The following is a 27,378-nucleotide window of genomic DNA, read 5'->3' as shown; positions in this document are numbered from 1 at the left end:
ACCCTCGTATCCACTTATCATAGGCAGCCAAATGTGGTGTTTTGTTTTAGAGGGAGACGCTTTAATTTAACATACTGTAGGCTAAGATCTTTGTTTATATTTACACACGTCACGGTTAAGACTTTGTGTATTATTAAAAGGTGATGTCAACAGCAGGCTTTATAGTGTATTGAGAGAATATGTTTTTTTTAAGAAATTCTAATTTGAATAGGTAGCAAGGTTGAATTAATCTTTAAATGTTGGAGCACTATATATAATTTTCCTTGCATTTAGACAATGCTAAATAATCACAGAAATTCAGCATATATTTTGTTATTGTTGTTAATGTAAATTATACGTTCATATCACATCTCATTGAACAAAAAAAAAAAGTGTGTTCTGAAAGTGTTTGTTGTAACATAACCATGTATACTATATAGATATATGTATGTATAAATGGTACCGTACATGACCGGTATGGATTTTTCTCCACCCTGCTTTTTTTAATTCAAGTATTGTATTTCAATGCAATGCAAGCACATTAATCCTTGATAGGTTCTAATGGAATGTGAGGGGAGAGAGCAGAAGTCTGTTGGTGCATATTGTATTGCCTCATCCATTAGTTTTCAGGAACTGTCAAGTTTGGGCATTAACCCTTGCATACTAAGGGGAAAGACAATCTAGTGAACGCATTAACTCCTTAGCCATACATGTTATAATCTCCTTTGTTTTGTCTCTAAGATGGATTATGGAAGTTCTGCAATATTTCAGATACACCTTATGACAAAATGATACGTACACGCAGTAATTGTTCATTTATAGTCACATGTGTAGGAACTCCTGCGACTTGAATTTCCCTTTGCTTTATTTTTGCATTTTAAAATTAAACTGTCCATGAACATGTAGTAAAATCTTTTTTATTTCTGTTATAGTTTCATGCTCAACTCAGTCCATCCCGTATTTATGTTGTATGTGTTGTTTTTGAAAATGTGTTGCTTTAACACATTTTCAGCCTTTCTACCTGTAATTCAATTATCTACCCTCAAAATGTAATAATAAGAACATTTCTTACTGATTTGGTAGTGTAGTATGGGCTACGCACTGCAACTGACAGAATTACTGGTGAAATGTTAATACATTTCAGACATTTTATTTTCTTGTTTTTCTTTAAAGCTAAATTAGTTAACTTGAATTTGTTTCATTTGACTTAAAATACAATTAAAAAAAGTTGTTACTTTGTAAAAAAGAATTGTTTTAATTTCAAATCTGGCATAAGAATTTATACAATACAATACAATCACTTATCAAAACATTTGGACACAAGATTATTTTTTTTTCTATTAGGAAATACTGTATATATACACACACACACACACACACACACACACACACACACACACACACACACACACACACACACACACACACACACACACACACACACACACACACAAATTACAATATTGTTAAGAATTGAATGAATGTCTGCGTAGATTTGTTTTCATATATAACAGAAAACAGCAGAAATAAATTAAGGATGTGACACAATGTGCCTTTCCACATATTGTATTCATAATATCGTTATCGTACGTTTCAAAATAGGTTGTGGGGAAATAATATTTTTTGTTTTGCGAGGCTGGCCAGTGGCAGTAAATATGACAATGTAGGGCAAATTACACTTAAATCCAGGGACTTAAATGTTTTCAGAAATTAATATATATCAATAAATTAGTAAACTGTTGCTGCACATTCCATAGAACTTGATATATTTCTGTTGCTACTTTCATCCTACCTACTGCACTTAGCAGTGGTTATGTGTGTGTTCTAGTAGTTGATATCTTTTGTTCAGCAGTATAGCTCCTGTAAAAGCGGTATTTGCAGCCCCCTCTCCATGGGCTGGAGTGTAGCTGTGATGCGTGGTTGAGAGGATTAGAGCGACGTATGTCCTGGCTGTAATTAGCACAGCGATGTTGTGCAGACACTGTATAGACACTGTACATGACCTGGGGGCACTCACTGCCCACCATTTCACAGTCGGACTGAAACAGTGGCCGAGTTTTGACCTCAGAACGGAGAGACGTGCGGTGTTATAATGATTTTAATCTTCGTAGGACATTTTTTTTTACCAAACTTATCCCTTGTGTTTTCATGAAACATATCATCGTTGTCGGGTGGAAAACCTTGTATGTCCAAAATCGTTCGTTTTGTATTTGTCATTTTAAAAAATGATTTAAACTAGTGAAAACAGCCGATCTACAAGCACACAACGCCTCGCACCGCGAGGCGTTGTTTTCACTACTTTTGTTTTCACTACTTTTGTGCGACAGCCTTGTATAATGAAGCAGGGCTTTGCTTTTAGAAAAAATGTACAATTTTGAAACTTGGAGATACGAGGTTTCTGCCTGACAGTGACGATATAGCTTCTGCTGTAAGTCACATTATCCAATTTGCTTATGAGTATCGAAACTTTCTTTTTTCTTTTTTTACTGTTACATTACATTCGATCAGTTATTTACTTTTGCTTGACTTGTTTCAGTCTGAGGGGTGATTTATACTTGGCGGTGCGCCGGTGTCGCCCACCAGAAATTGTTGATCTACAATATAATAATACAATATATACGTATACAATGCGTCACGGTCGTGAGCTTGCAGATCTGCTATTCGGTGCGAGACACGGCCCGGCACAACCAAAAGTATAAATCCGGCATTAATCTCTCAGGTCTCGGGGTGGGAGATGGAGTTTATTGGAGAGGGGACTGGCTTATTGTTGATCTTGTATTGCAGTGGCTGTTTGCGCGCCACTTAGAAATCAGCCAATGCTGTGGAATGTCAGCTTGAGTTCATCTGCGCTCGCTAGCAAACACACACACACACACGACACGGCCTGAGTGGCAGCGAATAGAGACGTGACTCCTCTCTCTCTCTTGGTTTTAAATGTTCCATCAACACCATCACTGCTCTCTTTCAAGCCCCTGGTACTAACTGCCACATTCTAAATATCCAATTTCCCTTCTTGAAATAAGAGCTTTTTAATGTCCCCCCCCCCCCTCCCTCCTTTTTCTTCTCATTTTTTAAAAAGAGAGAAGCAGAAGTTAGCACACGGAATGACAAATTCGATTTGATACAGTTTTATTTGACTTCATTCCCAGCTCGCTGCATTAGATCCAGCAAATGCTCATCGTCAACATTCTGTCTCGTCCCCCGTCTCCTCCGCGGGGGCTCTTATTAGGTTTCGGAAAACAAGGCGAGGGAATTACATTAGTGTATCTTAAGTTAAAAGCTCCTTGCTCTTTGACCAAGTGTTTCAGTGTTATTGGGTTAATCAGATTTTTGCTGTCTTCATGGAGATGCTATCGCGGACTAGAGGCAGTGGTGGGTAACCGAAGCAGCCGTGCACAGACACTATCCAGATGGGATCAGCTTACGGTAATTTGGTTTCAGAATACATTACCAGAAGAGGCTCCTGGCTGAGACCGGCCACCCCTGCTAAGAGCCAGGAGGAGGCTTGCCGGCCTCCGCAGCTGCAGCCACGCGCAGCCGCGGCGCCGCTGACCGGCCAACCCCGTCGCTACAGCCTCCTCGGCCCCCCCCTTCTCCTCCCACCCTCCTCCTTTCTCTTCCTCGGCCGTTTAGGAGGTGTCGGGTGCCTTAAAAAAAGAAAAAGAAGGAACCTAATGTTTTTAAATTCAATTTGTCACCCAATTCTAAATGCATCTCCCTTGTACCAACAGGGCCTCGTTGTCCAATTCATTAGGGCGATTACTCAGCCCACTGGCCACACTGGAGCCCTCTCATTTCTGGTAAGCCTCTACTGAATATGAGTATCATTTCTTTCACTGTAAATGTGTCACTCAGCTGGGGGGCTGAGCTGGGGAGGGGGGGGGGGTGGGGGGTGGTGGGTTGTGTGTGGGGTTGAATGGATGCTGTCCCTCTCTCTCTCTGGGGCAAATGGGGATGCTGAGTGTATATTGACACTGCCTGGCTGTTCACCATTCTACAGCTCTCTCTGTCTGTTTGGAGTCATTAGCGGCGTGTGCCAGCGTTTTAAGAGCAGCCACTTCAAAGCCCTCAATTCAAACCCCCACCCTCCCCACCCCCTCATAATGCAGTGGACCTATAGGATCCCTGGCTGTTAACAGGCTGCTTTATTCAGATTCGGATAATTACTCGGGACGTGACGTTACGATTTCAAGTTAACCTGCCAAACGGCATCGACAGCAGCTCCGTTATCCATACAAGCAAGTCGACCTTTTATATCGTCACTGTCGGGCAGAATCCTCATATCTCCAAGTTTAAAATTTGAACGTGTTTTCGCAAAGTAAAGCCCTGCTTCATCATACAGGGTTGTTGCACAAAAGTAGTGAAAACAGCAGATCTACTAGCACACAAACAGAAATGTACAGGAGTAGTATATTAAACTCAAATGAAGTAAAAGTACCCCAACATTTTACTAACGTTGTACAGTACTTGAGTAAATGTACTTACTGTAGTTACTTTGCATCTCTGCAAGCGAGTAGCCTTTTTTTTAAAAATATACTTTATATCGTCGTTGTCGGGTGGAAACCTTATATGTCCAAAAGTGTTCGTTTTGTATTTATCATTTAAAAAATGAACAAAACTAGTGAAAACAGACGATCTACAAGCACACAACGCCTCGCGGTGCGAGGCGTTGTGTGCTTGTAGATCTGCTGTTTTCACTAGTGCGATGGCCTTGTATGATGAAGCAGGGCTGTACTTAGCGAAAAAACGTACACATTTGAAACTTGGAGATACAAGGTTTCTGCCTGACAGTGACGATATACTCAACTGAAGTAAAAGTGCGACATTTTACTAACGTTGTACAGTAGTTTAGTGAATGTACTTACTGTTACTTTCCACCTCTGCAAGTGATTAGACTTTTCTTTTTTAAATATACTGTATGTGTCTTAGCTGCATGGGATTTCTTGTCTTGTGTACTACTGTATACTGTGCACTGTGCATGTTTAACCTGTGTAAAGATAGCCACACTGCACAGGTGGACAGTTTGTGACTCATTCATTGTGTTATTTTCATCAACTACCGCTGGGTATAATCAGATTGCTCCACACAGTTAGTCCCTATTCTTAGTCGTTTTGAACTTTTCACTTGTTATGTTTGGACACGCTGACTCATGGGAACCCATGCAGCGTTTGGCCTTTCCCATGGCCAACGCTTCAGCCAGCCGCCATGCTTCTCTGGACGCTCCGTGACACCCTGTCGTGCTGGAACCACCAGCAGTCACCACACGCGTCCCTTCTGTGTGTGTGGTTTTTTTCCTTCCTTTTGGCCACAGTAACCTTGGACACCTCCACCACCGCAGTGTGAGAATCAGTTTAAAAATAACCAGGTCCATTAGTCTAGAAGGATAATGCTAGCCTACGTGGGCGCTCATGCCCTTGTGGCAGCGGAGTGCTATCACTGACATGGTGCGTCAGCACTTCATCCTGTTGTTCCAACACTGAAAGGGGTCCCTCTTCATTTTAACGCATGCACACGTGCGCACACACTCGCACATGCGAGTGCACACATGCACACATACACACACTGGAACCGAGGCACCTGAGAAGTTTCAGAGAAATGATCGAGTCAAGAGCACAGCCAGGAACACACTTCTTGATCAAATCCTTTTGGAAAGATGTCAGTCACTCATTTTAAAAGTAATACGTGGTTGTCGGGTGAAAACCTTGTATGTCCAAGACCGTTTGTTTTATATTTATCATTTTTAAAATGAACTAAACTAGTGAAAATAGCAGATCTACAAGCACACAACGCCTCGCAGTGCGAGGTGTTGTGTGCTTGTAGATCGGCTGTTTTCACTACTTTTGTGCGACAGCCTTGTATGATGAAGCAGGGCTTTACTTGGTGAAAAAAACGTACACATTTGAAACTTGGAGATACAAGGTTTCTGCCCGACAGTGACAAATAATACATTTGATGGATAAAAATAAATAAAATTGCATGTCTGTTTTCTTCTTATATCTTTGTTTGCATAGTTGCCATACTTTTTTTTTACCTGTGCCTTTCATCTTTTACAATAATAATTCTGTAGCTTCTGTAGTTCACTCACTTTGCCCTAAATGCAACGGGAGGAAGAAAATGCAAAGTCTGCTTTAATTCACACCTGGGTGAGAAACGTGATGTTGCGGCGGCGGCGGGGCGGCGGGGGCCGGGCCCCACGCGGCACCGGGGCGTTTATCAGCGAATGCTATTGGTATTGAGCGGCCGGCCGTTTGAAGGTTATGTTTGGGAGCAGTAATTGAAATGCAAAATAACATTAGGATCGATGGTTAGCTCTGTTTATTTATGGAATCAATATTGAAACCGTCCCGTCACAATAGCTAGCTCTGATTCCTCCTGACAGCTTCGCGCGGGGTCCGCGGTGTTACGGTACACACGCTGGCCCGCACGCCTCGCCTCGCCTCGGAGCCATAACGGCTTTTAGACTAAGAGCTGTTGGCCTCATCACACTCTAGAAAGCCTCTCCGAGCAGACCTTCTACTGCCGTGCAGGGCCCGCCACTTTAACACAGACACAATGCACTCTGGGAAAACTGAACTGGAATGAAGAGGTGTTGTGTGTGTGCGTGCGTGTGTTTCTATGTGTGTGTGTGTGTGTGTGCGCGCTGTGCCACCAACAGCACTCCACTGAGCATGTCTTCCAAAGGGAGTACTATATACTGTACTATCGCTTGCCCCTGATTTGCCTAAGGGAGTGAGTTGCCACCAATAAGCAGCCATTAACATGGCTGGGTGCAGACTGCCAGGCTTGGGCTTACTGTAGTGACGAAGAATGTCTATCCCCCTCTTCCCATTTGCCCCATGTCAATATGCACTGCTGTTGCTTTGAAGGGGGAGCATGAAAGCTACTGTATGATTAGAAGTTTTCATAGTCATAAACGTAAGACATTGTATGTATGACACAGTATGAAGCTCAGAAATGAGAGCTGTCTGTCCATCCATTCTGCAAAACACAGAAAATACAAAACAATATTTTGCTGCTTGATTTTTTTATGTTATTTTTCTTTTCCTTAGGCTTAAGGATATCATATTCTGTGTTTTTATTTGTCACTATTTTATTATCGTGATCCTATTTCATTCTTTAACTTGGTAACTGGCCGAGATGTGTGTGTGTGTGTGCATGCGTGCAGCTGTGTGCATACAGTGTAGACGTGTGCATGTGTGTGTACTATAGAGCTGGTGTGTATGTGTGTATCTGCTTGCTCGCCTGCCTACATGTCTCCATGACCGTGGCGTGTACCCGTGTGTGTGTGTGTGTGTGTGCGTGCGTGCGTGTCTATGTCTGTGCGTGGCTGCATGCGTGCGTTTCTGCCTGTTGGTCACTAAACATTTTCACATAAAATACCTTACGAGTGCTGGAGCAGCCCTGGAGGGCCTAAGTGAAATGGAATGGCTCCGTTGAGTGGCTAGTTGTTGAACCTGCCACTTGGAGAGCTCCCTCCCTGGGCCGCCACGACACGGGCGTGCGCACACCACGGGCGCGCGCACATCACCGCGGCCAGGATGTATGTTTAGATTGCCCCCTGAAGGAGACGCATTAATTCAGGGAAACATCCCCAAAGCTTAATTATTCGTGAATGGCGTGGTGTTGGGATGCTACCGTATAAATCAGTTAAGGCCTGCACTCGCCATTTTCCTTTTCTTTTTTATTATTATTATCAGTGCTATTTATGGGGGACGAGGGGCAGCTGGCGCCCGTGAGCCTGTAAAGATTGTAAAAAAAAAAGCCAGAGAGCTGTGGACAGAGGTCTGCTCTGGCTCTGGAGCACGGCAACATGCAGCCTCCTGGTCAGTGTTGTGAGCTGGATCATTTAAACACATTAACCCTGGCATCCCTACAATGGAAAACCTTCCAAATATATACAGTACAAAAAGAAAATATATATATATCGTTCATTGTCGGGTGAAACCTTGTATGTCCAAAAACCGTTTGTTTTGTATTTATCATTTCAAAAATGAATTCAAATAGTGAAAATAGCCGATCCACAAGCAGTTGTGTGCTTGTAGATCTGCTATTTTCACTAGTTTTGTGCGACAGTCTTATATGGGGAAGCAGAGTTTACTTTACGAAAAAGCGTGCAAATGTGAAACTTGGAGATAAAAGGTTTCTACCCGACAGTGACGACATATTTATTTATTTTAATGTAATTTTCCCCCTATTTCTTTTTCAAATAGCAGATCTATAATAAGTTCACATCATAACAGGTGTAGATGTGACCTGTTGTGAGCTTGTAGTATACAAGGCTTAAGTGATTAATAAGTAAATCTTTACATACAATATAAACAAGCCATATTTCGAACACGATGAGAATGTTCTTTATTTCACACCATACTGGATCTTACATCTGTGATTGTGTGTGTGTGTGTGTGTGTGTGTGTGTGTGTGTGTGTGTGTGTGTGTGTGTGTGTGTGTGTGTGTGTGTGTGTGTGTGTGTGTGTGTGTGTGTGTGTGTGTGTGTCTGTGTGTGTGTCCACGCGTGTGCATGTGTGTGTGTGTGTGTGTGAGAGAGAGAGAGAGAGAGAGAGAGAGAGAGAGAGAGAGAGAGAAAGAGAGAGAGAGAGAGAGAGGCTGTACAAGCATTTTGATTGTGCTTGAAAAAAACCTGCTAATTCTTGCCTGTTCATTTTGCCTTGCCATATTCTGTGTGCGTGTGTGTGTGTGTATGTGTATATATATGTGTATGCGTACGTGTATGTGTGTGTGTATGTGCGTGCGCTCGTGTGTTTATATACAGTATATCTGGCCGCTCCTCTGATGAAGAGGGTAATTTATAGTGGAGGCAGGATGGCCTCTTTGTTTTAAGCAGGTAGAGTTCCCTCCTAAACAAGGACAGCCTATCAGAGGAAGATTAATGAAGTAATTTCATGCATGGCTCCTTGTCTAGGCATCCTCCTGTACGCACAGTCACTGTGTCTAACGCTGTGATTTACATTGGACTGTGTTAAATAGCCTTAACCCTTTATAATAATATTTCTCTCTGCACACACACACACACACACACACACACACACACACACACACACACACACACACACACACACACACACACACACACACACACACACACACACACACACACACACACACACACACACACACACACCGCATAAACAATGCATGAAATGCAATCGGCAATACCTCATACGTGCTTTGTTTACTAGTTTTTGACCATTCCCTGATTAAACTGACCAGTCTATCATTCTCTGCTGCTAGAATACCTTTTCTGAAAAGATATAGATAATAGATAGATAATATGCTTAAAAAAGTAGCCAAAATAGACAATCTTCAAGCTCACAACACCTCACTAGCATAGAAAAACGTTTTTAGGCCATTATTTCACAACATTTTGTGTGGTTGTGTCATTTCTAAAATGTGTTGAAAATCTTTCAAAATGTCACCTATAGGCATGGCATGCCCAAAATAGGGTTGCCAAGTTGAAAGAAGTTAAGACAAGTTTCAGCCTGGCATATTAGTCTGGAATCTGTGTGGAACCTGTGGATAAACCTGTGTGATAAACCCTGCCATATTTGCATACTGGGCCCTGGCAGGGCCAGACTTATCTGCCACACCCTGGGCGCGACCTACGCTGTGCGTTGTTTCCTAAGTTGTGGCGGAAGTGCTGAGTTTAAGGGAAGTTACGTCATTCGGTGCAGGTCTGTTTACATCCCCCCCCCCATCCCCCCCATAATAAGAAATAATGTGTTGGTAATTAGAGCTAATATATTTTATTAGACAGAAACAAAGACAGAATAGTAGAAAGAGCGAATACATTCTCTGGCACCGTCACCTACCGCGGAACTGCAGCGGCAGACACTGCCGCACGACCGCTAGTTCGACCAGCAGTCGCACTGCATCGCCGGCGATAGGACCAGCAGTCCCGCCAGTAGGACCGGCGGCCGCCGCACGGACCGGCAGGTCCCGTAGCTTTCTGCTATTCTGTCTCAGCCACCACCGCACGGACGGGCAGTTTACCGCTACGGGACCTGCCGGTCCGTGCGGCGGCCGCCGGTCCTACTGGCGGGACTGCTGGTCCTATCGCCGGCGATGCAGTGCGACTGCTGGTCGAACTAGCGGTCGTGCGGCAGTGTCTGCCGCTGCAGTTCCGCGGCAGGTGACGGTGCCAGAGAATGTATTCGCTCTTTCTACTATTCTGTCTTTGTTTCTGTCTAATAAAATATATTAGCTCTAATTACCAACACATTATTTCTTATTATGGCTTTATTCTGTCTTATTATGTCTTATTATGTCTTAAAGTGTACTGTAAAAGAGGATGGGACCGATGTTTCTGCCCTGACAGCAACAATATATGTACAGTACAGGGTACAGAAACCTCCTATCTCCAAGGTTTCACATTTGTACCTTTTTTCATAAAGTAAAGCTCTGCTTCATCACACAAGTCTGTCGCACAAGACAATGAAAATAGCAGATCTACGAGCACACAACGCCTCGCGGGTAAAATGATGAATACAAAAGGAACGGTTTTGGACATACAAGGTTTCTACCTGACAATATATATCGTCGCTGTTAGGCAGCTCCTTCGCACAAAAGCATCAAAAGTAGTAGATCGCAACACGTTTCCAGCCTGTCGATCTGCTACTTTTGCTATTTTAGATTTGATTGAATCCTGAAAAGTAACGGTTTTGGACATACAGTACAAGGTTTCCATCCGACAGGGACGATATAGTGTGTACACTGTATGTACTGTACCTTTACAATAGGATGAGCTGAGCAGTTCTGCAGGGAGCTCCCTGCTGGGTAATGTATTGCACACAGGGGACCATGGTTAACTCTTCACTTGCCACAGTGGCCTGTAAAGCCTGTATCAGAGTGTACGGTGGAGAGCTATCCACCGCAAATTTGAGGTGGAAAGCTTTCCACCTCAAGTCAGAAAATAAGTGCAGGCCATCATAGTACGCCACGGTGGAGTCCTATTCACCGTGACTGACTAGTCTAGATTGACCAATCAGTGAACGGGGTGTACAGCCTGTCTGTCTGATAGTAAAAACAGAGAGATGTGTTGGGACTCGAGGTGGAAAGCTCTCCACCGCGAGGAATGATGTAACGTTGTAGTTTCATGACTCAAAAAGACTCGAAAAGACTACACCGCGGTGGAAAGCCTTCCACCGCGGACCCGGCTATGATACGGGCTTAACCGTTCTCTAGAATTGTGCTTCTCAAAAAATGTTCATGTTGAAATTGTACCATCCATGTACAGTGTGCGGCCATGGGCCCCCGTTTGAAAATATTTTAGGGCTTATTTAGGGACAATAAAGTAGAGCTTAAGTGCTTCGACTGTTCCTCGTTTTTGCTGTATAGCGGACCCCCTGGGGGTCTCTGAACCAGTGTTGTTTTTGACAGCAAATTTTGTTTTAGTCATAGTCTTTTGAATAAAATGTAATTTAGTCATGAGATGTATTTTGGCAGGCCTTGATGGCATCGTAATGAATGATTTTACACTTGGTTTAGTGCTGAAAATAGCAGCTTGAGCTTGTAGATCCGCTATTTTCAGCACGCAACACCCGAGAGCAACCAAACATAAAATGACTCTCTTCTCCACTAGTCCCTCCCTGACGTTTTAGTCTAGTTTTTATTTTGTTGACGAAATTAGTTTTAGTCATCACTGCTTAGTTTTTGTTTAGTTTTTATTTAGTTTTCGTCAGTGAAAAAAACAGTCGACAAACATTTTTCGTCATAGTTTTGGTCGACGAAATCAACCCTGCTCTGAACCACACTTTGAGAAGCAAGCAGCGCTCGAAAATCGCTAGCATCACCGGGACAAGGATAACCCTGTCCTGTCAGCCGTTGTTTTCCCTCACCACCCCCTCCGACCCAACCCGCCCTCCCCCGTTTACGAACAGGATCTGCCCCAGCGCGGCTCAGACAGTTTACGTCAGACAAACAGGCAGAGAGCGCCTGGTATCAACGAGAGGCCTCTCTCCTGTCCAGGGGTGTCGCACCCAAATTCTGGGCCCTGGGTACTTTAACTATTGAAAAATAGCAGATATACAAGCTCACAGCGCGGCACCGAGTGCCGCGCTGTGAGCTTGTAGATCTGCTATTTTTGAAAAATCTTGGAAAATTTGTCTTTGAATGTTTCAAATCCTTCTAAGGTTTTTTGAAAAAAACCTGTTTCTATGTCAGCGGTGCTAAAACCTTTTCATGTGAAGGACCCCCAAAATGATATGTATTTGGCCACGCGACCCCCCATCTCAAAATATTTCCAGGGACCCCCCCAGAAGCAAAATTTGAGCTACAAACGTTCGCTTAAAAAAATAGCAGACCTACGAGCTCGCAGCGCGGCTCGTAGGTCTGCTATTTTTCAATAGCGAAAATAAAAATCCCCTCCTCCACCTTCCTTGGGCCCAAGTAACTCAGTCCCACTTTCCCCCCCGCGCCCCTTGTGACACCCCTGCTCCTGGCTGTCTTTTCCTGCCAGCAGCGAAGCATCTCTCCTGGAGCAGGAAGGAAGGAGGAGGAGGAGGGGGGTTGGGGAATGGAATCGATAGATGTGATCTGCGTCCTCTTGGCCCGGCGCTATCTTGTGGTGCGGCGTGGAGCGCGGTGGGGGCTCATGTTGTCGTAGTGGAGTGAGCTCATGGCTTTATAAAGACTACAGTGACATCGCTGCTGCATGCTGGAGCAGCGGGGCTAAATATAATCCCTCTCTCTGCTGGAGACTGAAAAACTTAACCCGCTTGGGACGGGATAGGAGGAACGCGTCTGTGTAGCGTATAGAACCACTTTAAACCGTGATTTTTTTCTTTTTCAAATCTTTGAATATATCTTAAAGTGAACATTTGTTACTAAAATATTTGCTTCTGTATCTGGGGGTCCTCGATACATAATATTTCAAGATATTTTACATATAATGACATAATTCTAAGGGTCCTTGACATGGAAAAAGTTTGAGTACCACTGACGTAGAAACATGCGTTTTTTTCAAAAAACCTTAGAAGGATTTAGAAGACGTTTATGGAATCAGGTCAAAAATATCCAAAGACTTGCGCAGATATTCACGGTTTTTCAAAAATAGCAGATCTACAAGCTCACAGCGCGGCACTCGTGCCGCGCTGTGAGCTTGTATATCTGCTATTTTTCAATAGTTAAAGCATAAAATAATGGTTAAAGTATAATAACACATTGCCGTTCATGACGGGTTAATTGCCCGGGCCGCTGAGCAGCATGGCCCATAGCTCCCCCCCCCCCCCTACAGTGGTAACCCGGCACCAGCCCCAGGCCTACGGACTATTGATCTCTATGGGCCCTCACTTTCCATATAAACGGGCTGATTTATACTTAGCCACGCGCCCGGTGTCTTGTACCCGGAAATAGCGGATCCGCAAGCTCTCGCTGGGGTCCTGCCACGACGCGCTGTGAGCTTGTAGATCGGCTATTTTCATGGTGCGAGACACGGCGCGGAACAGAGTAGAATTCTCTGGCTTGAGCACGATACCCATGCTCTCACTAGAGTTCGTCTCTCTCTCTCTCTCTCTCTCTCTCTCTCTCTCTCTCTCAATTTACAGTTTAGGCATTTAGCAGACGCTTCTAATCCAAGGCGACTTATAATAAGCAGGTAATACGTCAATATAATAAGCAAGATAATATGTCAGTACATCAACAACAATACAACAAATGCATAGGAATATCCATCTAGAAAAGCAATAACATAGGTCGACCCACGCACCTAATCGGTACAAAGACTTTTCTAAAACCTAAAAATGCTGTCTAGCTTCATGTATGGTCATTGAGGGAAAGGGGGAGTGTGTTACAGTAGTGCTATGGGTTTAGGTGGAGTCTGAAGAGGTGAGTCTTCAGTCCACGGCGGAAGCTAGAGAATGAGTCTGTAGTTGTAACACACACACACTAGGGATGGGACGATACGCGATATTATCGTAAATCATGATAAAAAAAACACTCAAAATAATCGTATTGTGGAGATTTAATATATCGTGAAATCGTCCTCCGTCATGCACTGGGATCAAACACCTTTTATTTGCCGAGCTGCATATCCGGTACCACTTAAACCCTCTATAATTGGTCAAATGTAAAAATATACGTCTTTTTTTTCACTCAAATGTTTTTGCCAAAAAAAACGCTGAACGCGTTGTGAGCTTGTAGATTGCCTATTTTTTGGCAAATGTTCCGCCCCAGGATAATTTTGATTTTGATTATCGCGATATCGTAAATCACGATTTCTTTTGTCACAATAATCGTGATACGAAATTATCATATCGTCCCATCCCTAACACACACACACACACACTCTCTCTCTCTCTCTCTCTCTCTCTCTCTCTCTCTCTCTCTCTCTCTCCTCTGTATCGCTCTCTTCCCTCTCTCCGGTCTCTCGTCGTCTTTTGCTTCTGTTTGTCTGTCTCCTCTCTTCCTCCGCCGCTTTTGTTTGCTTGCACAGATCTGCACATCATAAATCTCTGTCAGCCTCTCCTGAGCGTCTGGCACGTCTGTTAATAAAGACCCCTCCCCGCACACACCCCCCCACCCCCCCGGCCCCCGCCTCCCCTCAGGTTCCCATCGCCCCCCCCCCCCCCACCCTCTCAGACGGTAGCAGGACTAATGAATGAGAAAAAAAAACTCCAAAATTAGGGGCTTCTCTTCTCTTCTCCCAGACATAGATTACAATGGGTCCCTATGGAGAGCCGGGCCCAGCCAGCCTCCAACCAAACTACACACAGCCAGCCACTCCAGCAGTCGTCGTCTCGCATCGTACCACGCTTCCAGCGGTCATAATATTCCGCCTCGGAAAACACAAACGCACTGACTCACATCCTCACACACGCGCACGCACGCACGTGACACACACACACACCCTCTGTCACACATATGCATGAGCGCGTACCACACACACACATGCATGAGCGCGTACCACACACACACGCACACGCACACACACACACACACACACACACACACACACACACATTGCCCCAAGGGTCGTTTGCCCCCGTATTCCCTGGATGGTCATTAACCTGGAACCAGTTACACAGAGAGGCATCCTCCATATTTCAGACTCACTGTGTTTTGGAGTCCCCATTTTACTCCCCTCCCCAAGAGCCCCCCCCCCCCCCGCTACACCCCCCTGCCCCCTCCCCCCATTCCATTTTCATTTACATGTTCCCATGTGATAACACACACACTCGCGCGCACACACGCCTGGTGGTATGAGTGTATTTCGTCATCGTCGGGTGAAAACCTTGTATGTTTTCACCCGAAAACGCGAGGCGTTGTGTGCTTGTAGATCTGCTGTTTTCACTACTTTCGCGCGACGGCCACGTACGATGAAGCAGGGCTTTTACTTTGCTAAAGAACGTACACATTTGAAACTTGGGAGATACGAGGTTTTCCGCCCCGACAACGACGATTTCTGTGGCTGGCTGGTGAGGTTGCTGGCATGTCGGGTATTTTTTCTCTCTCTCTCTCTCCCCAAATGAGTGTGTGGCTGCATGTGTGTGCGGGGGAGCGGTAAGAGGTGGCAGTAGCCCCCCTGGAGGAGAGGTCAGCGTGGCAGCTGCCAGTGGGTCCCTGGCTGTGGCGGGCGGTGGAGGCTGTGAGTTTGGGAGCTCGGGAAAAAAAGGTCTGTCAGGAAGCTAATTGAGTTCGTCCTACCCCGGCGCTGACTCTGGGGCCAGTGGCTTATCAGGCCACATCGCCTGGGGCCCCTCCAGACAGATCTGCCCCTACCGGGGCATCTGATATCACCCTCACCCCGCTGCTGTGGATGTCAAACCAACCCCAACCACCCCCATCCACCCGCCCAGGGACGTGCAGAGAAATGTTAGAGAGGCAGGGGCTCAAATTTCTAAAAGGGCCTTTTGGTGAAAATATCGAAAATAGCAGACCTGCGACGCGTCGTGAGCTTGGAGGTCGGCTATTTTCGGTGCGTGATACCACACTGAACTAAGCATAATCAAGTCAATACTGGAGATGTTGCATAACGGCATGGATTTCTACACGTAGAGGGCTAATGATTTCAACATACGATGCTGCATTCAAGTTCAGGAGAGTTTGGACAAGGCAATTCTCTCGAATGCTGCCTTCAGGTATGGCATGGAAAAAGGGCATTTGCATTTCTTTCACCATTGTAAAAACGGCATTCATGATCTGGAGAGGGCACTTTTTACAGACGGATAAAAAGGGCAGGGGCTCAAGCCCCCTTTGATGTCTATGTGTGCACGTGCCTGCACCCAGCGACCGTTTCCCCCCTCCACTCTCCCAGTGTGATCATGTACTGTACTGTAGCACGGGGCTGACACTTTGGGACGAGGTTAGCGAATGTTATAAAACCGTGTTGTTTTGGCATCCGGCATCGTTGTGGAGCGAAAAGGACATCGGGAAATTTACTCGTTTTTTGGGGGCGAGCTTCTACCCGACCCGTAGGTTTTGTGTGGTGCCAGTTAGGGATAGGACGATAAGCGATATTATAGTTTATCGTGATAGAAAACACTCACGATAATCGTATTGTGGAGATTTAATATATCGTGATATCGTCATCTGTCACTGGGATCAATTCACCTTTTATTTGCCGAGCTGCATATCTGATACCACTTAAACCCTCTATAATTGGTAAAGGGTACTTATAATATACCTACTTGATACAGTCTTTTTTTTCACTCTATCAAATGCCTTTGACAAAAAATAGCTGATCTACAAGCTCACAACGTGTCGCGTTGGCAAATGTTCCACCCCAGGATAATGTATTTTGATTATATCGATAATATCGTAAATCGCGATTTCTTTTGTCACAATAATCGTGATACGAAATTCGCAGATCGTCCCACCCCTAGTGCCAGTGTCCACGCACGATCTGGGGTGAGAGCCAGGAAAAAAAAGGGGGCCGAGGTGATACGGAGAGGGTTGTTACTATTCAGAACAGTGGGAGACGTTAGTGTCCCGCTGAAGTGAGCAAGAAGCTCTCGGCAGAAAATATCCCCGAACAAATTGGCTCAATTATGGCTTCCTCTGGTTTCCGTGTTCGTAGGACGGGCATCGGACATGAGCGTTTCCGAATTCCTCTTGCGGGAGGAGAGGAGAGGAGAGGGAAGTGCTGAGACGTGCGTTACGAGCGCTCCTCAGTTCCTCCCGCTCGGAAATAGAGAAGCAGGAGAACGTGAACTGAACTCCCAGATCATTGGGCCAGCTAATCCTGGTCACGGCAGCAGTGCTAGAATGATATTAGGGATCTGGGAACGCTGTTAGCGGGGCCAGGTGGAATCAGATTAAGCCAAGTAGGCCTAGAATCATTGAATTTGCTTTAACTATTGAAAAACAGCAGATCTACAAGCTCACAGTGCCGCGCTGCGAGCTTGTAGATCTGCTATTTATGAAAAATCACGAACATTTGTGCAAATCTTTGAAAATATATATATATATTTTAAAGCGAACATTTGTAACTCAAATATTTGCTTCTGGGGGGTCCCTGATACAATATTTTCAGATGGGGGGTCCGTGGCCAAATACATATCATTTTGGGGGTCCTTCACATGAAAGAGTTTGAGCACCGCCGACACAGAAGACACTTATAGAATCGCGTCAAAATATTCAAAGAATTGCGCTGATGTGAGCTTGTATATCTGCTATTTTTCAATAGCTAAAGCATAAAATGATACGCCATAATAATGCGTACTACCCGGACTAAACGGATTAAAACCAAAATGCACAGTGTGCTTTTGCGGGCCCATAACCCAGCACTCAGCATGAATTTTGATCGGTACAAAGGGAACAGAAGGAGGAGGAACACGGCGGGAGAGAGAAAGGGAAGAGGGGGAGATACTGTATCTTTGACGAGCGCTGCTCCTTTGGGCAGCCAGGCAGCAGAATTTGAAAAGCTCTTTACCTTGAGGAGGAGGAAAGGGAGAACTATAGATTTTATAGCATCAAGTCTCTGTCAGTTCAGCAGACCTTTTTTTCCCCTTCTCTTGTTCGGGTCTCCGTCCGCGTAGCATAGCACGCGCGCTAATTAGCACCTGCTCCGCACATTGAATTATTTATCGGTACCACTGCCGTTACCGTCAAACTATTTAATGTTCATAATTCATTTTCCCCGTACAATTGTATTTATAGGTTCAATTTGGACCTGTCCCATTTGAGAATAGGAATATTTATAGAAATATTTCAGACTATTTGATTAATACGCCGGGTTCAAGTGGTTAGTATTCCTTCAGTATCATTAATCAATATATGCAAGCTTGTTAAAAACATAAGCAGAGCAGTAGTATAACGTGTCATAGCGGAATGAGTTAAGGGGATTCTAGCACGCACATTTATTATAAATGACCACGAAGGAGCTGGAGGGGAAACAGTTAAGACACTTATGCAATTATGCTAAGTGTCACCCTTAAGGCGACCTCTGAACCGGGGGTTAAGCTTACTCTGAATTTGTGAAATAAAAGCTAAATGGAGCCATCTCGCGCCCCCCTGCGTTTTAATATATAGCCTTTAATAAGCCGAGTGCAGGTGCCCTATCGTACAGGTGCACATATCCATCTGAAACAGAGAACATAAAGCAGATGAACACAAGGGCCGTGCATTAATTTATGTGGACGCAATCTGCATTCATTATCAAGAGGGGAAAGTTCTATTTTTGAAAGGCACGGGAATGAAACCACGTTTCTCCCCCACAAGGGCGTTTAGCAGAGGAGAGGAGGAGGAGGAGAGAGGGCAATTGGGCAATTTTTAATCTAGAAGGTCCCACACGAAAAACGGCTTGTTTTATTGCTACAAACGGCAAACATTTCTTTTTAGTGCGCCCCGTTTAAACGTCTTCATAGTTACTGGGAGAAATACTGAAAATTGAGTGCCAGGGGTCTCTGGCAAAAATGGTACTTGTATAAGTTTTTATATATAGGTTTTTTTTATTTTTTTATTGTGTAGGGCTTTTATATCGAGAACGAGAATTCCAGAAGTGCTCAGCCAAAGGGCTTATTCCACAAGGTCACCGGTTTTAACAGGGGGCATTTTTTTTATTATTTATTTTAGCAGTTAACCTTTTTGTGAATTTTCCAGGGGAGGTGTTGGGCACCTGGAGCTCCGATGAATATACATGACGGCGGGGAGGGGAGGGGGGGGGGGAAACCAACGGGAATGAGATTTAATTTGACACGGTGACCCCCATCTCCACGGCCCCAGGAAGCCGGGGTGAAGAAATAAGGCTGACCCTGCTGACCTCCTGGGCCTGAACCCCTACCGTCACCCACCCTTACAATTAAATCAGTGGGAGGAGGGAGGGAGGGAGGGAGGGAGGGACCGGCGGTGTCCGGCCCCCGGCCGATAGGGGATACGGTGGAGGCCTCCTCCTCTCTCGCTCTCGCTCGTATCTCCTCTCCAGGACTCTTAACGTATTTTGACCGGGAACGCGTCATTATTACGCGGTATTTTATGCTTTTAACCGGGGGCAGACCTCCATTCAGAAACACCCCCACTTAGAAACATCCCCATTCAGAAATACCCCCGCTGAGGTTAGGGTTAGGGTTAAGGTGACGCCTCCATTCAGAATAATGGAAGTCAATCTTCTGAATGGCAATGTTTCTGAATGGAGATGTGTAACTGCAGAGCTTGTAGATCTGCTATTTATTTGTTTTAATCGTGAAAATGTTTTGTGCAAGTCTTTGAATATTTTGACCCGATTCTGACCTGATTCTGTGACCCGATTCTGTGTCTTCTAAATCCTTCTATGTTTTTTTTGTTGAAAAACCTATGTTTCTATGTCAGTGGTGCTCAAACCTTTACATGTCAAGGACCCTCAACATGATATGTATTTGGCCACGGACCCCCATCTCAAAATATTTCGTTCCGGGGACCCCCCCAGAAGCAAAATTTGAGTAACAAATGTACGTACAATAAATTCAAAGATTTGCACACGTTTTCACAACTTTTCAACAAAAAAAAATAGCAGATTTACAAGCTCGCAGTGCGGCACAGTGCCACGCTGCGAGCTTGTAGATCTGCTATTTTTCCAATAGCTAAAGCATGAAACAATTCCAGGTCTAACTGGGTTAAAGACAGACATCCGTCCACTAGCCAAAGATGGAGAAGCGGCTATAGGGAACGGACGTCCCCCACCCGTCTCCCGGCCGCTGCTGACGGTAAACTGACATGTCAAGTATGTAAACATTACCATTAGTTGGCAATATGCTAATGGCACTAATATGCTAAGGCAGAACTTGGCCTGTCTAGCTGCCACTCACCAAGGAGCCCCCGTGTCTGAATTTGCATAAGCCATGCAAGGCTCAATTTTGTTAATGTAGGCGGTGCCAATGACCTTTCACCCCCAGAGCGGTACCTAAATCAGCAGCGTGTGTGTGTGTGTGTGTGTGTGTGTGTGTGTGTGTGTGTGTGTGACCTCGCCTTGACCCTGACAAGTCACTGTGTCTACACACACAGCGTCCCCAATACAGCGAGTTATCCATCTCTTCCATCACTACCACCACCTCTTCAATTCACTCTGTTTGCCGAGCAAGAAATGGGGCCGCGCACACCGGGTTGAGAGTAGGGATGGGACGATGTGAAGATTTCACGATTATTGTGACAAAAGAAATCGTGATTTACGATATTATCGCGATAATCAAAATCCGTTATCCTGGGGAGGAACATATGCCAAAAAATAGCAGATCTACAAGCAGATCTTGTAGATTTGCTATTTTGGCAAAGAAATTTGATAGAGAGTGAAAAAAGACTATCAAGTATGTACCGTTGTTTCTTGTTGAGATTGGCACATTTCCTGGGGCAAGCTGCCCAGATCACACATGTCACACGTGTCTTCTTATTCTTTCACTCTCAAAAAGCGCCTGCAATGTAGTGCATTTGAAACTACATAGCAGTGCACATCATGGGGTGATCACTGCTTGCCTCCTGTGAATTGTTTTAGTTTTATTTTTGTTTATTTTCTGTTTATTTTTGTTGTTGAGTGAGGTCAGCAGACAAAGTGACATATGAGTGAGATGAAAAACCTGGCTGAAATGTGCCAATCTCATCAGGAAACAATGGTATATTACAAGTACCTTTTACCAATAGAGGATTTAAGTAGTACCGGATATGCAGCTCGGCAAACAAAAGGTGAATTGATCCCAGTGCATGACGGAGGACGATACCACGATAAATTCAATCTCCTCGATACGATTATCGCGAGTGTTTTTTTTTTATCACGATAAAAGATAATATCGTGTATCGTCCCATCCCTAGTTGGGAGGCAGAGAAAAGGAGCTCTTCATCTGATGCATTTTCAAGTTAAGAGGCGACGGGAGCGCAGCAGAAATACATTTGTATGGGCAAGGAGGTGGGGCTGTGTGTGTGTGTGTGGTTTTTTAGGAGTGCATTTTCCGTCCCCGGCCAAAAGGCTGCACTTTGCTCTGCACGCGGTACAACATCAGATTATATATGTGCTCCGAAATACAGTTATTAGGCAGACGGTGAAAAAGTCGATACCCCGCCGTCATGTTTCCTTTTGCCTGACTGCTGACTCAAGGAGACAAGCCAAGGTCCACTATCCATTCTTAACCATGGAGATGCTCCGGTATTGAAATGATTTTGCCCTGTGAGTGTGTACAGTATGCTCTGCTCTCTCTCTCTCTCTCCTCTTAACGTCAGTCTGTCTGTCTGTCTGTCTGTCTGTCTGACTGTCTATCTATCTATCAGTATCTATCCATCTATCTATTATATGGGACGATATGAAAATATCACGATATTATCGCGATAATCAAAATATCCCCAAAATCCATTATGGGGCGGAACATTTGCCCAAAAATAGCAGATCTACAAGCGCATAACGCGGCGTTGTGAGCTTGTAGATCGTCTATTTTTTGGCAAAGAGATTTGATAGAGTGTGAAAAAAAGACTCTATTAAGTGTGTCATTTCCATGTCCGTTTTACCAATGAGGGTTTAAATGGTACCGCATTATGTAGCTCGGCAAATCAAAGGTGAATTGATCCCAGTGTACGATTTCACGATAAACTTAAATCTCCACGATACGATTATTGCGAGTGTTTTTTATCACGATAAACGATAACGATTATCGTCCCATCCCTCCTACCCATCTACAGTATAGGTATCTATATCGATCTACCGTGTGTGTGTGTGTGCGCGCGTGCGTGCGTGTGTGTGTGTGTGCGTGCGTGCAGCTGCTGTGCTGTGTGGCTAATGAGGTGCTAAGGATCCTTCTGTTTGGTTCAGTGGTTCATAGGGAAGGTTAGGACACATGTGGGTCTAGGAGACGTCCAGCATAGTGTGAGAGGAAGAGGAGAGGAGAGGAGAGGAGACAGGGAAGGAAACACACACAGCATCACAATATGAGGATGTGTCCGATGTGAGGGTGACTGACTGTGGAAGAACTACTGTGTGTGGTGTGACCATACACTGTTGTTATAAGGTTTAATTGTTGTTTTTTACCCACTGCTAGGAATAACTGTACAGAATCCTGCATTACATGATTTTCAAAAAAGAAAATGTCTCGTAAACAAAATTATAAAAATTCAGATATTGTTCCTGTCAGGCAGAAACAAACTTTTCAGGAAATTGAAACATAACCTGAGCTCTTGTCGAAAGAAGTGAAAATAGCTGATGTACAAGCTCACTGCACATTGTGATGCAACACCCTGAGAGCTTGGAAATTGGCTATTTTCACTTCTTTCGAGATACAAGCTTTCTGCCCGACCGTGATAAACAGCGTTTTTTAATGGTGTCATTGGGTGTACGGTACTATAAGCACACTGATTCTCTTTCTGAGTCTTTAGTCAGGCACTTCAAACTGTTCAAAGACAGTTATCTCCATCAAACCATCCATACGTTTTGAACTCAACATCGAGCAATCTTAACAACGTTCTTCCATTCTATATGTGTCACTTTAGAAATGTGCAGATACCCTTTAAACACTTAAACTTTATGTTGGTTTGTTTACTGTTGAGTGAGAAAACAATGTTGCACATCAAGTGAATCATCTGGGGACCCCCACAAAAATACCCACAGGTTGAGAACCACTGTGCTAATCAACCCTTCTCTTTCAATTCCCACCTTCCCCCACCCGTCTACCTTCCCCACCCCACCCCCCACCCCTCAGGCTGTTGAATAGAATGGCCGCTGATGACCGGCACCTGCCCTCCAGCTGCGGGTCGTACATCAAGACGGAGCCGTCCAGCCCCTCCTCGGTCATCGACACGGTCAGCCACCACAGCCCCAGCGGCCAGTCGGACGCCAGCGGCGGCTATGTGAGCGCCATGAACAGCCACAGCAACGGCCTGGACTCGCCGCCCATGTTCACGCCGGGAGGCGGGCACGGGCACGGCCACGGAGGGCTCGGGGCGGCCGCGTGCCGCAAGCGCTACGACGACTGCTCCGGCGGCCTCATGGAGGACTCGCCCATTAAGTGCGAATACATGTTGAACTCCATCCCCAAGAGGCTGTGCCTGGTCTGTGGAGACATAGCCTCGGGGTATCACTATGGCGTGGCCTCCTGCGAGGCCTGCAAAGCCTTTTTTAAAAGGACGATACAAGGTATTTTCCCCCCACCACCATCCTCTCTCTCAACCCCCTCCTCCCCACCCCTCCTCCCCCCTTCACCCACCTCCCTCCCGCACACCCAGGCACGTGCGCACACATAGACATCAAAGGGGGGCTTGAGCCCCCTGCCCTTTTATCGGTCTTTAAAAAAAAGTGCCCTCTCTCCAGATCACGAATGCAGTTTTTACTATGGTGAAAGAAATGCAAATTCCCCTCTTTCCGTGCCATATACCTGAAGGCAGCATTCAAGAGATTTGCCATGTCCAAGCTCTCCTGAACTTGAATGCAGCATCTTATGTTGAAAGAATTGCCCTCTCTGTGTAGAAATCCATGCCGTTACGACCACATCTCCAGTATTCACTTGATTATGCTTAGTTCAGTGTGGTATTAAGCACCGAAAATAGCCGACCTTCAGGCTCACTTGTGAGCCTGGAGGTCTGCTATTTTCGATATTTTCACCAAAAGGACCTTTTAGAAACGTCAGCCCCTGCCTCTCTAAAATTCTCTGCACGTCCCTGCGCCCACCCACCCACCCACCTCCCGCAAACACCCGTCAACACACTCGGCGTGAGGGAATCCATCCCCCCCCCCTTACCCCCCCCCCCCTTACCGTTACCGCACCGCCAGACACAAAAACACTCTCCGAGGCGGAGGCGTCCTCTCTCTCTCTCTCTCTCTCTCTCTCTCTCTCTCTCTCTCTCTCTCTCTCTCTCTCTCTCTCTCTCTCTCTCTCTCTCTCTCTCTCTCTCTCTCTCTCGAGCACAAACACACTCCGTCACCTCGCCCGGCGGCCGAGTGATTCACGACGCCGAGAGCCCGCTTGGTACAGTAGTACCAGCCGTGTGCTTTTTGGTTTGTACCTCCCGAGACAAAGAATGTTAAAAAGGAAGAGCCATTTTTGGTCTTTGTCCCCCTAACACAATTCCCTCTCCAAAATATAGTAGAGAGTCAGACAATGCTGTGCACGGTAAAATCAGGAGTGTTCGTTTAACTGAACTGAACCGAGTGGGGGAAAAAAAACTAAAAATATCACACGCAATTAATCATGGTAAAGTAGAAAATATCTCCCATAGCTTCTGGACTACACACAATAGGGATAGTTCGTCACATTCGCTGATGAAAATGATGACATCATCAGCCAGGGTCAGGCTGGGGAGGGAGGGAGAGGGCGGGGGGAGGGGGGGGGGGTGTAGATATAAGGGCCGTGACATCATCATCGGGAGTCAGATTTGGTAGAGTGTGAGGGCTGTGTTTGCACACATGCCTTAGGGGGCCTCGCGATGTGTGCTTTATTATTCCCGTCTTGTGCCGAGAGTGCGCCATGTGTGTGCGTGTGTGTGTGTGTGTGTGTGTGTGTGTGTGTGTGTGTGTATTTGTATTAGTGTACTTGTGAGGACCCAATGTATAGCAGATTTTAATAAGCAGATTGTGAGGACAATTGGTTCCGGTCCTTACAAAATAAATGTTTATTTATCGTCATTGTCGGGTGGAAAACCTTGTACTGTATGTCCTTTTTTATAAATTTAAAATAGTAAAAATAGCAAGCACACAGCGCTGTGTGCTTGTAGATCTGCTATTTTCACTACTTCTATGCGACACTCTTGTATGATGAAGTAGGGCTTTAATTTCTAAAAACATACACATTCTGCGTGCTCGTCTTGTCTTGAAACAGCCGATCTACAAGCTCGCAACTCTGCGGAGCTTGTAGATCGCCTATGTTCAGCTTTAGGATTAGTGGTTAAAACTAGGCTGTTAAAAAGAATTGCCATTAATAAAATCATCATCCTAAAAATGTTGACGTCCCCACAAGAACATGTAACACAGACGTGTGTGTGTGTGTGTGTGTGTGTGTGTGTGTGTGTGTGTGCGTGTGCGTGTGTGTACATTATATCGTCACTGTCGGGCAGAAACCTCGTATCTCCAAGATTAAAATTTGTATGTGATTTTGTAAAATACAGCCCTGTTTCACCATACAAGTGTCGCACAAAAGTAGTGAAAATAGCAGATCTACAAGCACACAACGCCTCGTGTGCTTGTAGATCGGCTATTTTCACTATTTTAAATCGTTTTTAATATAATAACAAAAAAGGGAAGGTTTTGGACATACACAAGGTTTCCACCCGACAACGACGATGTGTGTGTGTGTGTGTGTGTGTGTGTGTGTGTGTGTGTGTGTGTGTGTGTGTGTGTGTGTGCGTGCGTGCACGTGTGCCTGGGGAGCGTGGGTGCGCGTCCCTATCTGCATGGCGTGATGCATCACAGCTACCCATTAGAGAAGCAATGAAAGGCCCCCCCACTGCGAAGCACGCAGCGCTCTGTCCCAGATTAATCAGGGAGACGGAGATATTATTGAGCCCGGGAAAAAAAAATCACTGCACGCGCACACACACACACACACACACCAGGCACACAGCAGCTGCCCATGCAGGGCAGTGGCGTCAGTTCAGCAAAAGCTAGGGTATGGCAAAGATGGATAACACGGTTCTATTGTGAAAATAGCAGATCTACATGCTCACAACGCCTCGCAGGAAGCCACGCCATAGTGACACCCCGAGACTTTTTTCATTTTTTTACACAGGTTTCTACGGTTTCTTGGGCTGGATATGGCAGCCTGGAATGGTTTTTCAAGTGCAGCTAAACTTACAGTAGCATGTTAGTAAAACGTGCCACAATTAACAATAATGCATTGCACCTGTGCAGCCGACCTGCGGAACCTGGGAATATACCATTCTGTCAAGATGGGGAGAATAAAAGTGTGGAGAATATAATTATAATAACTTGTTAAAGTGACCATTTTGTTAAATTTTGCATTTGTAGTTATTTAACTGTAATTTAACAATAACCAGCGCAGATAAACAAAGAGACATTCATGGACTTATATATAAAAGTAGCTTTTATTTTCCCCCCTGGACCCAGGGTATGGCAGCTGCGTTCCCCTGCCATACCCAATTGACGCCCCTGATGCAGGGTCTGAGCCTCGTCTGCTCAGCGCTGGAAGACAAACGCAATCAGAACAGGAGGAGCTGTCAGGATAACCACGTTCACGTAGAACATTTTGAAAATACTATACGTCATGCGCACGTTTTGCGCTCTCTGTAACTCTCCATTAAGACAATTTACAATTTTACAATTTAGGTGTTTAGCAGACGCTTTTAATCCAAAGCGACTTACAATAAGCAGGTAATAATGTAATAATAGGAGTATCAATCTAGAAAAAACAATGACATACAGTAGGTAGACCACGCACCTAATCAGTAAAAAAAACGTTTCTAAAACCTAAAAATGCTATCTAGCTTCATGTGTGGTCATTGAGGGAAGGGGGAGTGTTACAGTAGTGCTATGGGTTTAGGTGGAGTCTGAAGAGGTGAGTCTTCAGTCCACGGCGGAAGCTAGGGAGTGAGTCTGTAGTTAAAAGTGCAACAGGAGGTTTATTCCACAGTTTGCCCTCGAAACCAGTAGTTCATTCAAGATTTAAAAATAAAAAAACGTTCAAAAATAGCAGATGTACAGTACAAGGTTGTATAGCTGCAATTTTCCAATAGCCAACGCAAACATCTAAAATGACGCTTTAGCGGTTTTAATGGTGAAATCAGCCCCTTGCGAAATGTAGCAATGTCATTTAATGTACATGAAAAATACAGTTTGGTAAAAGCATACTCCTGCACAGTAAACTATTCAGCGTTCATTCGTCCATTTCATCATTGTCGACCTCGTATCTCCAAGTTGATGAAAGCCCTACTTCATCATACAAGAGTGTCGCACAAGAGTAGTGAAAATAGCAGATCTACAAGCACACAACGCCTCGCACCGCGAGGCGTTGTGTGCTTGTAGATCGGCTATTTTCACTATACTTTAACTCG

At 45.0% G+C, this 27,378-nt stretch overlaps 1 protein-coding gene across 7 annotated transcripts in view; it reads left to right on the top strand.

The window, feature by feature from the left end:
- esrrb (estrogen-related receptor beta) overlaps positions 1–27,378 on the top strand; it is a gene marked incomplete at both ends in the record, with an annotated part of 86,779 nt that overhangs the window by 1,027 nt on the left and 58,374 nt on the right. For 2 of the 7 annotated variants that reach the window (XM_080750595.1, XM_080750594.1), the window contains 2 exons: positions 3,711–3,779; positions 23,079–23,512. In XM_080750595.1, coding sequence (XP_080606721.1) covers positions 3,711–3,779; positions 23,079–23,512 — 503 coding nt within the window. Of the gene's footprint in view, positions 1–3,389; positions 3,522–3,710; positions 3,780–23,078; positions 23,513–27,378 lie in introns of those variants that run through there. The other 5 variants (XM_080750599.1, XM_080750598.1, XM_080750593.1 and 2 more) reach the window with 4 other exon arrangements.

This window comes from Nannobrachium achirus (genome assembly GCF_963921795.1).
Source record: "Nannobrachium achirus genome assembly, chromosome: 20".
NCBI classification, from domain to species: domain Eukaryota; kingdom Metazoa; phylum Chordata; class Actinopteri; order Myctophiformes; family Myctophidae; genus Nannobrachium; species Nannobrachium achirus.
This window is presented reverse-complemented; position numbering and strand designations above follow the sequence as displayed.